The sequence below is a fragment of the Salmo salar genome, chromosome 09, assembly GCF_965601325.2.
Source record: "Salmo salar chromosome 09, fSalSal1, whole genome shotgun sequence".
In the NCBI taxonomy this organism is placed as follows: Eukaryota; Metazoa; Chordata; class Actinopteri; order Salmoniformes; family Salmonidae; genus Salmo; species Salmo salar.
The window spans coordinates 158,912,979-158,930,748 of record NC_138299.1 but is presented as its reverse complement, the minus strand read 5'-3'; the positions used below and the strand labels follow the sequence as shown (position 1 = coordinate 158,930,748).

The 17,770-nt window shown below is 50.7% G+C and overlaps 1 protein-coding gene across 1 annotated transcript in view; it reads right to left on the bottom strand.

Annotated features, from left to right (window-relative positions):
- The window catches only part of LOC106613358 (ubiquitin carboxyl-terminal hydrolase 32), a 93,116-nt gene that overhangs the window by 13,806 nt on the left and 61,540 nt on the right, over positions 1-17,770 (bottom strand). Inside the window, 9 exon segments of the mRNA XM_082955556.1 lie at positions 3,877-4,068; positions 7,206-7,326; positions 7,469-7,555; positions 7,689-7,873; positions 8,297-8,508; positions 12,934-13,045; positions 13,374-13,525; positions 14,007-14,181; positions 16,243-16,416. Of these exon segments, the coding sequence (XP_082811682.1) occupies positions 3,877-4,068; positions 7,206-7,326; positions 7,469-7,555; positions 7,689-7,873; positions 8,297-8,508; positions 12,934-13,045; positions 13,374-13,525; positions 14,007-14,181; positions 16,243-16,416 (1,410 nt within the window).

The following is a 17,770-nucleotide window of genomic DNA, read 5'->3' as shown; positions in this document are numbered from 1 at the left end:
GGGTACTGCAGCGATGGTGGGTACTGCAGCGATGGTGGGTACTGCAGCGATGGTGGGTACTGGTACTGCAGCGATGGTGGGTACTGTGTACTGAGCGATGGTGGGTACTGCAGCGATGGTGGGTACTGCAGCGATGGTGGGTACTGAGCGATGGTGGGTACTGCAGCGATGGTGGGTACTGCAGCGATGGTGGGTACTGCAGCGATGGTGGGTACTGCAGCGATGGTGGGTACTGCAGCGATGGTGGGTACTGCAGCGATGGTGGGTACTGCAGCGATGGTGGGTACTGCAGCGATGGTGGGTACTGCAGCGATGGTGGGTACTGCAGCGATGGTGGGTACTGCAGCGATGGTGGGTACTGCAGCGATGGTGGGTACTGCAGCGATGGTGGGTACTGCAGCGATGGTGGGTACTGCAGCGATGGTGGGTACTGCAGCGATGGTGGGTACTGCAGCGATGGTGGGTACTGCAGCGATGGTGGGTACTGGGTACTGCAGCGATGGTGGGTACTGCAGCGATGGTGGGTACTGCAGCGATGGTGGGTACTGCAGCGATGGTGGGTACTGCAGCGATGGTGGGTACTGCAGCGATGGTGGGTACTGCAGCGATGGTGGGTACTGCAGCGATGGTGGGTACTGCAGCGATGGTGGGTACTGCGGTGGGGGACTGCAGCGATGGTGGGTACTGCAGCGATGGTGGGGTACTGCAGCGATGGTGGGTACTGCAGCGATGGTGGGTACTGCAGCGATGGTGGGTACTGCAGCGATGGTGGGTACTGCAGCGATGGTGGGTACTGCAGCGATGGTGGGTACTGCAGCGATGGTGGGTACTGGGTACTGCAGCGATGGTGGGTACTGCAGCGATGGTGGGTACTGCAGCGATGGTGGGTACTGCAGCGATGGTGGGTACTGCAGCGATGGTGGGTACTGCAGCGATGGTGGGTACTGCAGCGATGGTGGGTACTGCAGCGATGGTGGGTACTGCAGCGATGGTGGGTACTGCAGCGATGGTGGGTACTGCAGCGATGGTGGGTACTGCAGCGATGGTGGGTACTGCAGCGATGGTGGGTACTGCAGCGATGGTGGGTACTGCAGCGATGGTGGGTACTGCAGCGATGGTGGGTACTGCAGCGATGGTGGGTACTGGACGCAGCGATGGTGGGTACTGCAGCGATGGTGGGTACTGCAGCGATGGTGGGTACTGCAGCGATGGTGGGTACTGCAGCGATGGTGGGTACTGCAGCGATGGTGGGTACTGCAGCGATGGTGGGTACTGCAGCGATGGTGGGTACTGCAGCGATGGTGGGTACTGCAGCGATGGTGGGTACTGCAGCGATGGTGGGTACTGCAGCGATGGTGGGTACTGCAGCGATGGTGGGTACTGGGTACTGCAGCGATGGTGGGTACTGCAGCGATGGTGGGTACTGCAGCGATGGTGGGTACTGGGTACTGCAGCGATGGTGGGTACTGCAGCGATGGTGGGTACTGCAGCGATGGTGGGTACTGCAGCGATGGTGGGTACTGCAGCGATGGTGGGTACTGGGCTGAGCGATGGTGGGTACTGCAGCGATGGTGGGTACTGCAGCGATGGTGGGTACTGCAGCGATGGTGGGTACTGCAGCGATGGTGGGTACTGCAGCGATGGTGGGTACTGCAGCGATGGTGGGTACTGCAGCGATGGTGGGTACTGCAGCGATGGTGGGTACTGCAGCGATGGTGGGTACTGCAGCGATGGTGGGTACTGGTGTACTGTAGCGATGGTGGGTACTGCAGTGATGGTGGGTACTGTGTACTGCAGCGATGGTGGGTACTGCAGCGATGGTGGGTACTGCAGTGATGGTGGGTACTGCAGCGATGGTGGGTACTGTGGTACTGCAGCGATGGTGGGTACTGTAGCGATGGTGGGTACTGCAGCGATGGTGGGTACTGCAGCGATGGTGGGTACTGCAGCGATGGTGGGTACTGTGTACTGCAGCGATGGTGGGTACTGCAGCGATGGTGGGTACTGTGTACTGTAGCGATGGTGGGTACTGCAGCGATGGTGGGTACTGCAGCGATGGTGGGTACTGCAGCGATGGTGGGTACTGTGTCCTGTAGCGATGGTGGGTACTGCAGCGATGGTGGGTACTGCAGCGATGGTGGGTACTGTGTACTGTAGCGATGGTGGGTACTGCAGCGATGGTGGGTACTGCAGCGATGGTGGGTACTGCAGCGACGGTGGGTACTGTGTACTGCAGCGATGGTGGGTACTGCAGCGATGGTGGGTACTGTGTACTGTAGCGATGGTGGGTACTGCAGTGATGGTGGGTACTGTGTACTGTAGCGATGGTGGGTACTGCAGTGATGGTGGGTACTGTGTACTGCAGCGATGGTGGGTACTGTAGCGATGGTGGGTACTGCAGCGATGGTGGGTACTGTGTACTGTAGCGATGGTGGGTACTGCAGCGATGGTGGGTACTGCAGCGATGGTGGGTACTGGGTACTGTAGCGATGGTGGGTACTGCAGCGATGGTGGGTACTGCAGCGATGGTGGGTACTGCAGCGATGGTGGGTACTGCAGCGATGGTGGGTACTGCAGCGATGGTGGGTACTGTGTACTGCAGCGATGGTGGGTACTGCAGCGATGGTGGGTACTGTAGCGATGGTGGGTACTGCAGCGATGGTGGGTACTGTGTACTGCAGCGATGGTGGGTACTGCAGCGATGGTGGGTACTGCAGCGATGGTGGGTACTGCAGCGATGGTGGGTACTGGGCAGCGATGGTGGGTACTGCAGCGATGGTGGGTACTGCAGCGATGGTGGGTACTGCAGCGATGGTGGGTACTGCAGCGATGGTGGGTACTGCAGCGATGGTGGGTACTGGTACTGCAGCGATGGTGGGACTGACGATGGTGGGTACTGCAGCGACTGGTGGGGTACTGCAGCGACGGTGGGTACTGCAGCTGACTGGTGGGTACTGCAGCGACGGTGGGTACTGCAGCGACTGGTGGGTACTGCAGCGACGGTGGGTACTGGTACTGCAGCGATGGTGGGTACTGCAGCGATGGTGGGTACTGCAGCGACGGTGGGTACTGTGTACTGCAGCGAAGGTGGGTACTGCAGCGACGGTGGGTACTGTGTACTGCAGCGATGGTGGGTACTGCAGTGATGGTGGGTACTGCAGCGACGGTGGGTACTGTGTACTGCAGCGAAGGTGGGACTGCAGCGAAGGTGGGTACTGCAGCGACGGTGGGTACTGTGTACTGTAGCGATGGTGGGTACTGTGTACTGTAGCGACGGTGGGTACTGCAGCGATGGTGGGTACTGCAGCGACGGTGGGTACTGTAGCGATGGTGGGTACTGTGTACTGTAGCGATGGTGGGTACTGTGTACTGTAGCGATGGTGGGTACTGCAGCGATGGTGGGTACTGTAGCGATGGTGGGTACTGCAGCGATGGTGGGTACTGTGTACTGTAGCGATGGTGGGTACTGTGTACTGTAGCGATGGTGGGTACTGCAGCGATGGTGGGTACTGCAGCGATGGTGGGTACTGTGTACTGCAGCGATGGTGGGTACTGTAGCGATGGTGGGTACTGTAGCGATGGTGGGTACTGCAGCGATGGTGGGTACTGCAGCGATGGTGGGTACTGTGTACTGTAGCGATGGTGGGTACTGTGTACTGTAGCGATGGTGGGTACTAGTCTTGCTAGGGTACACTGTGTCAGTGTTCTAACCACTATGGGTGGTAGCATCATAACATACAGTATCTAACTACAGTATCTGGTAGCATCACAACTACAGTAGCCAGTGAGTGTGAGTGTGAGTGTGTGTGTGTGTGTGTGTGTGTGTGTGTGTGTGTGTGTGTGTGTGTGTGTGTGTGTGTGTGTCAGTGTTCTGACCAGTATAGGCGGGAGCCTCCACAGGTCCAGTTTCTTGGTGGCCAGGCGGTGGGTCTTGCACTTGGAGCAGTAGTAGAGCTCATCTTCTCCCAGCTCCTCCTCACTGGTGAAGGCCTTCAGACAACTGTCTAGACTGATGGGCTCAGCCTGGGCCCTGCGACTCTGCTGCACACTACAGTGCTCCTCCACTATCTAGAGAGAGAGAGAGACAGGGAGAAGGGGTTTAGATGGGACAGATAGATAGGGGCCTGTGACTCTGGCTCATCTATCTATCTATCTATCTATCTATCTATCTATCTATCTATCTATCTATCTCCATCGAGAGACAGAGAGAGAGAGCAGAGAGAGAGAGAGAGAGAGGACAGAGACACAGAGAGAGAGAGAGAGACAGAGACACAGAGAGAGAGACAGAGAGAGAGAGACAGAGAGACAGAGAGAAAGAGAGACAGAGAGAGAGAGAGAGAGAAAGAGACGCAGAGAGAGACAGGGAGAAGGGGGTTAGACAGGACAGAGACAGACTGGGGCCTGTGACTGACTCCTCACTACATTGCTCCTCTAAGATCAGGGATAGAGCCAGGGGAGATAGGAAGCCTGTATGTGATTTGATATGGGTAAAGTTCTCTGGCGCCATCATGTGCTCCCGAGTGGCGCAGCGTTCTAAGGCACTGGGTCGCAGAAGCGTTACTACAGACCCGGGTTCGATCCCGGGCTGTATCACAACCGGCCGTGATCGGGAGTCCCATTAGGGCGGCGCACAATTGGCCCAGCGTCGTCCGGGTTAGGGGAGGGTTTGGCCGGGGTAGGGCTGTCATTGTAAAGAAGAATTTGTTCTTAACTGACTTTCCTAATTAAATAAAGGTTAAATAAAATGTGTCCTTATACTCAACATATCTCCAGCACCGGGATGGCAAGATGGGGCCGACAGACCTGGAGGCTATGCTACTAGCTCCTAAGACATGACAGACCTGGAGGCTATGCTACTAGCTCCTAAGACATGACAGACATGGAGGCTATGCTACTAGCTCCTAAGACATGACAGACATGGAGGCTATGCTACTAGCTCCTAAGACATGACAGACATGGAGGCTATGCTACTAGCTCCTAAGACATGACAGACATGGAGGCTATGCTACTAGCTCCTAAGACATGACAGACATGGAGGCTTTGCTACTAGCTCCTAAGACATGACAGACATGGAGGCTATGCTACTAGCTCCTAAGACATGACAGACATGGAGGCTATGCTACTAGCTCCTAAGACATGCGACCGGGGCTATGCTACTAGCTCCTAAGACATGACAGACATGGAGGCTATGCTACTAGCTCCTAAGACATGACAGACATGGAGGCTCTGCCTGCTAGCTCCTAAGACATGACAGACATGGAGGCTATGCTACTAGCTCCTAAGACATGACAGACATGGAGGCTATGCTACTAGCTCCTAAGACATGACAGACATGGAGGCTATGCTACTAGCTCCTAAGACATGACAGACATGGAGGCTATGCTACTAGCTCCTAAGACATGACAGACATGGGGGCTATGCTACTAGCTCCTAAGACATGACAGACATGGAGGCTATGCTACTAGCTCCTAAGACATGACAGACGATACCACGACGCCTTCAAGGAACTACACTGGACTTTATGTACAGCCTGGTTCCTCTCTAGGTTTCATCCTAGGTTTTGGCCTGTCTAGGGAGTTTTTCCTAGCCACCGTGCTTCTACATCTGCATTGCTTGCTGTTTAGGGTTTTAGGCTGGGTTTCTGTACAGCACTTTGAGATATCAGCTGATGTAAGAAGGGCTATATAAATACATTTGATGTAAACTGGAAACCACATATCCTGAGGCCGCATTTATTGTAGCTGGTAATTTTAACAAAGCAAATTTGAGGAAAACGCTACGGAAGTTCTATCAACACATTGACTGTAGTACTCGCCTAGGAAAAACACTAGATCACTGCTACTCGCCTTTCAGAGATGCCTACAAAGGCCCTTCCCCCCCGCCCTCCCTTCGGCAAATCAGAACACAACTCCATTTTGCTCCTCCGTTCCTATAGGCAGAAACTCAGACAGGAAGTACCCGTGCTAAGGTCTATTCAACGCTGGTCTGACCAATCGGAATCCATGCTTCAAGATTGTTTTGATCACGCAGACCGGGATATGTTCCGGGTAGCCTCTGAGAATAACATAGACGCTTACGCGAACACGCTGACTGAGTTCATCAGGAAGTGTATAGGGGATGTTGTTCCCACGGTGACTATTAAACCCTACCCAAACCAGAAACCGTGGATAGATGGCAGCATTCGCGCAAAACTGAAGGCGCGAACTACCGCATTTAACCATGGAAAGTTGACTGGGAATATGGTTGAATACAAAAAGTGTAGTTATTCCTTCCGTAAGGCAATGAAACAGGAAAAACGTCAGTACAGAGACAAAGCGGAGTCGCAATTCAACGGCTCAGACAAGACGTATGTGGCAGGGTCTACAGACAATCATGGATTACAAAGGGAAAACAAGCCATGTCGCGGACACCGACGTCTTGCTTCCGGACAAACTAAACACCTTCTTCACCCGCTTTGCAGATAACACAGTGCCGTCGACGCGGCCCACTACCAAGGACTGCGGGCTCTCCTTCTCCGTGGCCGGAGCGAGTAAGACATTTAAGCGTGTTAACCCTCGCAAGGCTGCCGGCCCAGACGGCATCCCTACCCATGTCCTCAGAACTTACGCAGACCAGCAGGCTGGAGTGTTTATGGACATATTCAATCGATCCCTATCCCAGTCTGCTGTCCCCACATGCTTCAAGGTGGCCGCCATTGTTCCTGTACCCAAGAAGGCAAAGGTAACTGAACTAAATGACTATCGCCCCGTAGCACTCACTTCTGTCATCATGAAGTGCTTTGAGAGGCTCATATCCCATCCACCTTACCGGTCACCTGAGACCCACTTCAATTGTCTTACCTCTCCCGCCCCACTTCAATTTTCTTACCGCCCTTTAATAATGTTTACATACGGCTTTACTCATCTCATATGCATATACTGTATTCTTTTCTACTGTATTTTAGTCAATGCCACTCCGACATTGCTCGTCCTAATATTTCTATATTCCATTCTTTTACTTTTAGATGTGTGTTTATTGTTGTGAATTGTTAGATATTACTGCACTGTTGGAGCTAGGAACACAAGCATTTCACTACACCCACAATAACATCTGCTAAATATGTGATGTGGATGTGGATGTGAATGTGGGGGTGTGATGCGGATGTGATGCAATGTGATGCAATGTGATGCGAATGTGATCTTTTCCTGTAGGATGTGATGACTCACCCTCTCCTGTGAGGTCTGGTAGCGGAGGTGTAGGGCTGTAGGATCCCAGTCAACAGCTATGTAGGCGTTTCCTACCGAGGCCCTGTCCTCTGTACAGTCCACCGCACAGCCTCGACAGAACCTGCACACACACACACACACACACACACACACACACACACACACACACACACACACACACACGTTTCTGACAAATGAGATCTAGTAACAGAAGTGTGTTTTGATGATGATGATGATGATGATGATGGAGGAGGCCACCTCACCTGTACCAGGGACACCAGGCACATGAGTTGCCATCTTTCCCCACCACTCTCAGTGTGAAGGGGTACTGGTAACCCATACTGTCATCACTGTAGCAGGGGAATAAAACACACACACCACAACTTCATTAACAACCTGCAGGTAATCAAGATAACCATCACATCAAGGGGAGACTTGCAGACTAGCCCTGTGTGTGTGTGTGTGTGTGTGTGTGGTACTGACCAGTCCTGTGCATGGTTGCTGGCCTCCTGCGGGGGCAGAGGGCTGGCCAGACGGGTCACCTGTATCCAGACAGCATCATACAGGTCCTTCTGACTGGTGTGAACCGTACAGGGAACGATCAGCGGCATCCCAAACAGACTGGTACGGTTCTTCTGACTGGACAGGAAATACAACTCCGTCCGCATCTACAGGAAGAGGACATACAGGAATGGGGGGAAAACCAACAAACCAAAAGAAATCAGCTGAGATTGACAGAGTTGAACAGAGAGCTGCCGTTACATCATGTGAGACTTCATACCAGGAAATCTAACTCTGTTCAACTCAACAGGAATATGGTGAGGTTCGGGCAAAAGATGGATTCAGAGGTTTATTTTTATAGCAGACGGACACATTTCACTTTACGTCCGGCAAGTAGAGTTTCTAGAGATTATACATGTGCATTTGGTGACAGGAAAAGTTGTCGTTTTGTAGTGTAGCAGGCGATATTGTGGTTGGGTTATTTTCTCATCCAACAGAACGATGTTCAACTCAGGGAGTCCAACCAATATCCAGACTCCTGTTCCAAAACAACACACAAACACACTATCTATATATTATGTGGTACCCACCATCTTCCTGTGCATGGCAATAATGTACCCGATGAAGGGGCTGTCCTGGACGGGGGACACCCACAACCCTCCGTCGACCAGGGCTCTCTCTGCGGCCTCTCTGCAGGGCACCACGGCGCTGGGAACGCCGTTGGGGATCAGGCCAGGCTTACCGGCAAGATGCCCTTCAGCTGTCACCGCCACCCCGTTAGCCATGGGCACAGGGCTGATGCCTGAAGAGATGTCGGAGAGACAGAGAGAGAGACAGAGAGAGAGAGAGAGAGAGACATGGTAGGGTTAAATTCATAACGAGGGGGTACAGTGTTAGTCAAAAAGATTCTCAACCAGGTATAATGAATGCTTTTTTCAAGCTGGCAGCTCTGGTCACTTCAGCCACAACAGGGTCTAACGACTCCCACCACTGGTCACATTCTACCAGCCTCTAGAACCAGGGTGTTACATTCTACCAACCTCTAGAACCAGGGTGTTACATTCTACCAACCTCTAGAACCAGGGTGTTACATTCTACCAGCCTCTAGAACCAGGGTGTTACATTCTACCAACCTCTAGAACCAGGGTGTTACATTCTACCAACCTCTAGAACCAGGGTGTTACATTCTACCAACCTCTAGAACCAGGGTGTTACATTCTACCAACCTCTAGAACCAGGGTGTTACATTCTACCAGCCTCTAGAACCAGGGTGTTACATTCTACCAGCCTCTAGAACCAGGGTGTTACATTCTACCAACCTCTAGAACCAGGGTGTTACATTCTACCAACCTCTAGAACCAGGGTGTTACATTCTACCAACCTCTAGAACCAGGGTGTTACATTCTACCAACCTCTAGAACCAGGGTGTTACATTCTACCAACCTCTAGAACCAGGGTGTTACATTCTACCAGCCTCTAGAACCAGGGTGTTACATTCTACCAGCCTCTAGAACCAGGGTGTTACATTCTACCAACCTCTAGAACCAGGGTGTTACATTCTACCAACCTCTAGAACCAGGGTGTTACATTCTACCAACCTCTAGAACCAGGGTGCTCTACCAGCCTCTGCCGGGTGACCACCACCTCTAGAACCAGGGTGTTACATTCTACCAACCTCTAGAACCAGGGTGTTACATTCTACCAGCCTCTAGAACCAGGGTGTTACATTCTACCAACCTCTAGAACCAGGGTGTTACATTCTACCAACCTCTAGAACCAGGGTGTTACATTCTACCAGCCTCTAGAACCAGGGTGCGTTACATTCTACCAACCTCTAGAACCAGGGTGTCACATTCTACCAGCCTCTAGAACCAGGGCGCGTTACATTCTACCAACCTCTAGAACCAGGGTGTTACATTCTACCAGCCTCTAGAACCAGGGTGTTACATTCTACCAGCCTCTAGAACCAGGGTGTTACATTCTACCAACCTCTAGAACCAGGGTGTTACATTCTACCAGCCTCTAGAACCAGGGTGTTACATTCTACCAGCCTCTAGAACCAGGGTGTTACATTCTACCAACCTCTAGAACCAGGGTGTTACATTCTACCAACCTCTAGAACCAGGGTGTTACATTCTACCAGCCTCTAGAACCAGGGTGTTACATTCTACCAGCCTCTAGAACCAGGGTGTTACATTCTACCAGCCTCTAGAACCAGGGTGTTACATTCTACCAACCTCTAGAACCAGGGTGTTACATTCTACCAGCCTCTAGAACCAGGGTGTCACATTCTACCAGCCTCTAGAACCAGGGCGTGTCACATTCTACCAACCTCTAGAACCAGGGCGTGTCACATTCTACCAACCTCTAGAACCAGGGTGTTACATTCTACCAACCTCTAGAACCAGGGTGTTACATTCTACCAACCTCTAGAACCAGGGTGTTACATTCTACCAACCTCTAGAACCAGGGTGTTACATTCTACCAACCTCTAGAACCAGGGTGTTACATTCTACCAACCTCTAGAACCAGGGTGTTACATTCTACCAACCTCTAGAACCAGGGTGTTACATTCTACCAACCTCTAGAACCAGGGTGTTACATTCTACCAGCCTCTAGAACCAGGGTGTTACATTCTACCAGCCTCTAGAACCAGGGCGTGTTACATTCTACCAGCCTCTAGAACCAGGGTGTTACATTCTACCAACCTCTAGAACCAGGGTGTTACATTCTACCAACCTCTAGAACCAGGGTGTTACATTCTACCAACCTCTAGAACCAGGGTGTTACATTCTACCAGCCTCTAGAACCAGGGTGTTACATTCTACCAACCTCTAGAACCAGGGCGTGTTACATTCTACCAACCTCTAGAACCAGGGTGTTACATTCTACCAACCTCTAGAACCAGGGTGTTACATTCTACCAACCTCTAGAACCAGGGCGTTACATTCTACCAACCTCTAGAACCAGGGCGTTACATTCTACCAACCTCTAGAACCAGGGCGTTACATTCTACCAACCTCTAGAACCAGGGCGTTACATTCTACCAACCTCTAGAACCAGGGCGTTACATTCTACCAACCTCTAGAACCAGGGCGTTACACTCTACCAACCTCTAGAACCAGGGCGTTACATTCTACCAGCCTCTAGAACCAGGGCGTTACATTCTACCAACCTCTAGAACCAGGGTGTTACATTCTACCAGCCTCTAGAACCAGGGTGTTACATTCTACCAACCTCTAGAACCAGGGTGTTACATTCTACCAACCTCTAGAACCAGGGTGTTACATTCTACCAACCTCTAGAACCAGGGTGTTACATTCTACCAGCCTCTAGAACCAGGGTGTTACAGTCTACCAGCCTCTAGAACCAGGGTGTTACATTCTACCAACCTCTAGAACCAGGGTGTTACATTCTACCAACCTCTAGAACCAGGGTGTTACATTCTACCAACCTCTAGAACCAGGGCGTGTCACATTCTACCAGCCTCTAGAACCAGGGCGTGTTACATTCTACCAGCCTCTAGAACCAGGGCGTGTTACATTCTACCAGCCTCTAGAACCAGGGTGTTACATTCTACCAGCCTCTAGAACCAGGGTGTTACATTCTACCAGCCTCTAGAACCAGCGTGTTACATTCTACCAGCCTCTAGAACCAGCGTGTTACATTCTACCAGCCTCTAGAACCAGGGTGTTACATTCTACCAGCCTCGAGAACCAGGGCGTGTTACATTCTACCAGCCTCTAGAACCAGGGCGTGTTACATTCTACCAACCTCTAGAACCAGGGTGTTACATTCTACCAACCTCTAGAACCAGGGCGTGTCACATTCTACCAGCCTCTAGAACCAGGGCGTGTTACATTCTACCAGCCTCTAGAACCAGGGCGTGTTACATTCTACCAGCCTCTAGAACCAGGGCGTGTTACATTCTACCAGCCTCTAGAACCAGCGTGTTACATTCTACCAGCCTCTAGAACCAGCGTGTTACATTCTACCAGCCTCTAGAACCAGCGTGTTACATTCTACCAGCCTCTAGAACCAGCGTGTTACATTCTACCAGCCTCTAGAACCAGCGTGTTACATTCTACCAGCCTCTAGAACCAGGGTGTTACATTCTACCAACCTCGAGAACCAGGGCGTGTTACATTCTACCAGCCTCTAGAACCAGGGCGTGTTACATTCTACCAGCCTCTAGAACCAGGGCGTGTTACATTCTACCAACCTCTAGAACCAGGGTGTTACATTCTACCAGCCTCTAGAACCAGGGTGTTACATTCTACCAGCCTCTAGAACCAGCGTGTTACATTCTACCAACCTCTAGAACCAGGGTGTTACATTCTACCAGCCTCTAGAACCAGGGCGTGTTACATTCTACCGCCCTCTAGAACCAGGGTGTTACATTCTACCAGCCTCTAGAACCAGGGTGTTACATTCTACCAACCTCTAGAACCAGGGTGTTACATTCTACCAGCCTCTAGAACCAGGGTGTTACATTCTACCAACCTCTAGAACCAGGGTGTTACATTCTACCAACCTCTAGAACCAGGGTGTTACATTCTACCAACCTCTAGAACCAGGGTGTTACATTCTACCAACCTCTAGAACCAGGGTGTTACATTCTACCAACCTCTAGAACCAGGGTGTTACATTCTACCAACCTCTAGAACCAGGGTGTTACATTCTACCAACCTCTAGAACCAGGGTGTTACATTCTACCAACCTCTAGAACCAGGGTGTTACATTCTACCAGCCTCTAGAACCAGGGTGTTACATTCTACCAACCTCTAGAACCAGGGCGTGTTACATTGTACCAACCTCTAGAACCAGGGTGTTACATTCTACCAACCTCTAGAACCAGGGTGTTACATTCTACCAGCCTCTAGAACCAGGGTGTTACATTCTACCAGCCTCTAGAACCAGGGTGTTACATTCTACCAACCTCTAGAACCAGGGTGTTACATTCTACCAACCTCTAGAACCAGGGTGTTACATTCTACCAACCTCTAGAACCAGGGTGTTACATTCTACCAGCCTCTAGAACCAGGGTGTTACATTCTACCAACCTCTAGAACCAGGGTGTTACATTCTACCAACCTCTAGAACCAGGGTGTTACATTCTACCAGCCTCTAGAACCAGGGTGTTACATTCTACCAGCCTCTAGAACCAGGGTGTTACATTCTACCAGCCTCTAGAACCAGGGTGGGTGAAAGTATAGGAGGTTCTCACCTGTCTGTGTTGGAGAGGAGAGGGAAGTGGGGGAGCCTGGGACAGGGATCTCAAACGCACACAGGAAGCCGTTCACCGACAGACGCACCTTCTGGTTATCCTGAGGGAAGTTCTACCCCCCCCCCCACACACACACAATTACTACTCTGTGTTGCACTTGTAGTGTGCACATCAGTGTGTGTGTGTGTGTACATCAGTGTGTGTGTGTGTACATCAGTGTGTGTGTGTGTGTACATCAGTGTGTGTGTGTGTGTACATCAGTGTGTGTGTGTGTGTGTGTGTGTGTGTACATCAGTGTGTGTGTACATCAGTGTGTGTGTACATCAGTGTGTGTGTGTGTGTGTGTGTGTGTACATCAGTGTGTGTGTACATCAGTGTGTGTGTGTGTGTGTGTGTGTGTGTGTGTGTGTGTGTACATCAGTATGTGTGTGTGTGTGTACCTTGATGTTGGAGGTGTGGACCTCAGCCAGTAATATCTGGTCTGGTTTCAGACTACACAGTTCACTCAGCTGTTTCTTCAGACCGATGTACTTGTCATCTATGTTGAGCCTCAGGCCGAACCGTACAGGGGTAGAACCATCCAGCATAATGACTGACAGACAGACAGACAGACAGAGAGACAGACAGAGAGACAGACAGAGAGACAGACAGAGACAGACAGAGAGACAGACAGAGAGACAGACAGAGAGACAGACAGAGAGACAGACAGAGAGACAGACAGAGAGACAGACAGAGAGACAGACAGAGAGACAGACAGAGAGAGGAAATGCAGTCACTTCAGGAAGTGAATAGAAATGTGAATATTTCCCATTGACTATTATTGTCTATGAGGACATGCTTTATTGATTTTGGGGTGTCGGGAGAAGGGCCACCAGACCCGCACCATTCCAGGGTAAAGACACAGGAAAATTCATTGCTGACCCCTCCCACCTGTTAGTACAAAAACTCTCCTCTGTTCAGGTTAATTAAAACCAAGCCACAAACTGGCAATCTGGTCCACAGAGATCAAACCCTCCTCCGCCCCTTTACAGGAACCTGTTCCCTTCATCAGGGTATTTTGTCCCAGTCCTCACCAGTGATCTCCAGGTGCATGGAGCTGTCCATGGGGAGGGGTAAAGACAGGAAGTTGAAGGGGTCGAAGCGGGCGCTGATGTGACCACACGTCTTACACTTGACCTGGGACTTGAGCTGGCCGTGGAACAGATCCACCACGATGGAACGGTTCCTCCGCAAGTGGTTCTCCCACGCCTGACGAGGAACACACACGGAAACATAGACGGGACGTAAAACACACACAGAGCACTAATCCTGCTAATCCCTCGTAGGATCGATCACACACACACTTTAATCCTCTGTCCATAACCTGTACACCAATACACACGCCACAGGTTATCCACTCTTTAAGAAATGTTTAGTGGATGAATCAACTTTTGACTCTCTCCTCTCCCCTGGTCTCTAAGGACCTAAGATGGACTGTCCTCTCCCCTGGTCTCTAAGGACCTAAGATGGACTGTCCTCTCTCCTCTCCCCTGGTCTCTAAGGACCTAAGATGGACTGTCCTCTCCCCTGGTCTCTAAGGACCTAAGATGGACTGTCCTCTCTCCTCTCTCCTGGTCTCTAAGGACCTAAGATGGACTGTCCTCTCTCCTGGTCTCTAGTCATCTAAGATGGACTGTCCTCTCTCCTCTCCCCTGGTCTCTAAGGACCTAAGATGGACTGTCCTCTCCCCTGGTCTCTAAGGACCAAAGATGGACTGTCCCCTCTCCTCTCCCCTGGTCTCTAAGGACCTAAGATGGACTGTCCTCTCTCATCTCTCCTGGTCTCTAAGGACCTAAGATGGACTGTCCTCTCTCCTCTCTCCTGGTCTCTAAGGACCTAAGATGGACTGTCCTCTCCCCTGGTCTCTAAGGACCTAAGATGGACTGTCCTCTCCCCTGGTCTCTAAGGACCTAAGATGGACTGTCCTCTCCCCTGGTCTCTAAGGACCTAAGATGGACTGTCCTCTCTCCTCTCCCCTGGTCTCTAAGGACCTAAGATGGACTGTCCCCTCTCCTCTCCCCTGGTCTCTAAGGACCTAAGATGGACTGTCCCCTCTCCTCTCCCCTGGTCTCTAAGGACCTAAGATGGACTGTCCTCTCCCCTGGTCTCTAAGGACCTAAGATGGACTGTCCTCTCTCCTCTCTCCTGGTCTCTAAGGACCTAAGATGGACTGTCCCCTCTCCTCTCCCCTGGTCTCTAAGGACCTAAGATGGACTGTCCCCTCTCCTCTCCCCTGGTCTCTAAGGACCTAAGATGGACTGTCCTCTCCCCTGGTCTCTAAGGACCTAAGATGGACTGTCCTCTCTCCTCTCTCCTGGTCTCTAAGGACCTAAGATGGACTGTCCCCTCTCCTGGTCTCTAAGGACCTAAGATGGACTGTCCCCTCTCCTCTCCCCTGGTCTCTAAGGACCTAAGATGGACTGTCCCCTCTCCTCTCCCCTGGTCTCTAAGGACCTAAGATGGACTGTCCTCTCTCCTGGTCTCTAAGGACCTAAGATGGACTGTCCTCTCTCCTCTCTCCTGGTCTCTAAGGACCTAAAATGAACTGTCCCCTCTCCTCTCCCCTGGTCTCTAAGGACCTAAGATGGACTGTCCTCTCTCCTCTCTCCTGGTCTCTAAGGACCTAAAATGAACTGTCCCCTCTCCTGGTCTCTAAGGACCTAAGATGGACTGTCCTCTCTCCTCTCCTCTCGTCTCTAAGGACCTAAGATGGACTGTCCTCTCCCCTGGTCTCTAAGGACCTAAGATGGACTGTCCCCTCTCCTGGTCTCTAAGGACCTAAGATGGACTGTCCTCTCTCCTCTCCTCTCGTCTCTAAGGACCTAAGATGGACTGTCCTCTCTCCTGGTCTCTAAGGACCTAAAATGGACTGTCCTCTCTCCTCTCTCCTGGTCTCTAAGGACCTAAGATGGACTGTCCTCTCTCCTGGTCTCTAGTCATCTAAGATGGACTGTCCCCTCTCCTCTCCCCTGGTCTCTAAGGACCTAAGATGGACTGTCCCCTCTCCTGGTCTCTAAGGACCTAAGATGGACTGTCCTCTCCCCTGGTCTCTAAGGACCAGAGATCAGGGATGGGCAACTGGGGGCCTGTGCAACTGAAGGCCCTCTGATCAATTTCCCCCAAAACATTTATTGGGTAACTCTCTCAGGGAAAATAAAGGTTAATTACATGTTGGTTGATAGGCTGTGTGTGTAGATGCCTGTGTGTGTGTGTGTGTGTGTGTGTGTACGTGTGTGTGTGTTTGATTGGTTTTGTTGATTGAACTCTGACCTCTGAAGCGACCTCCCAGTCGGGTCGTCCGTTGCTGTCCTTCAGCTCTACGTAGGGTTTCTCATGCACCCTGTTCAGGTCCTCATGGAGCCCGTCCAATAGGAAAGCCAGAAGCTCTTGACTGTCCTGCTGCTGGAAGCCGTTGAAACGCGGGGCGTACTTCGCTATCGTCCACTACAGGGGGCGGTAGTGAGAACCACAGTCAACACAGAACAGACCAATTCTGATATTTTTTCCCACAAATTGGTCTTTTGACAAAACACATCAGATCTTTAAAGAGCCGATCCGATTGGTCAAAAGACCAATTAGTGAAATAAAATATCCGAATTGGGCTGTTCTGTGTAAACGCAGCCATATGGAGTAAGTTAAGGCCATAGTACAAGCTATCGTCCACCACAGGGTGGAGAATGGAAACACAAAGTTAGAGATAACAGTAGCGCAGACATAACCACATATTAGTCACTTAATTAATGTAGAGTCAATAAGGCCAGAGTAAAAAAAATAAAGAAAATTGGACAAGCTATCATTCAATACAGACGGGAGAATGGAAACAAAGTTATTAAGGTAATAGCTTCCCAGACATGTACTTTACTATCGTCCAATACAGAGGGGAGAATGAGCAGTGTCTTCACTAAGTACACTGAGTAGCCAACCAGGAGACTTCTGATTGATATCTGTGTTGGTGTCCTCTGGTACATTCACATTTTTTATTTCACCTTTATTTAACCAGGTAGGCCAGTTGAGAACAAGTCCTTTATTTAACCAGGTAGGCCAGTTGAGAACAAGTCCTTTATTTAACCAGGTAGGCCAGTTGAGAACAAGTCCTTTATTTAACCAGGTTGGCCAGTTGAGAACAAGTCCTTTATTTAACCAGGTAGGCTAGTTGAGAACAAGTCCTTTATTTAACCAGGTAGGCCAGTTGAGAACAAGTCCTTTATTTAACCAGGTAGGCCAGTTGAGAACAAGTCCTTTATTTAACCAGGTAGGCCAGTTGAGAACAAGTCCTTTATTTAACCAGGTAGGCTAGTTGAGAACAAGTCCTTTATTTAACCAGGTAGGCCAGTTGAGAACAAGTCCTTTATTTAACCAGGTAGGCCAGTTGAGAACAAGTCCTTTATTTAACCAGGTAGGCCAGTTGAGAACAAGTCCTTTATTTAACCAGGTAGGCCAGTTGAGAACAAGTCCTTTATTTAACCAGGTAGGCCAGTTGAGAACAAGTCCTTTATTTAACCAGGTAGGCCAGTTGAGAACAAGTCCTTTATTTAACCAGGTTGGCCAGTTGAGAACAAGTCCTTTATTTAACCAGGTAGGCTAGTTGAGAACAAGTCCTTTATTTAACCAGGTAGGCCAGTTGAGAACAAGTCCTTTATTTAACCAGGTAGGCCAGTTGAGAACAAGTCCTTTATTTAACCAGGTTGGCCAGTTGAGAACAAGTCCTTTATTTAACCAGGTAGGCCAGTTGAGAACAAGTCCTTTATTTAACCAGGTAGGCCAGTTGAGAACAAGTTCTCATTTACAACTGCGACCT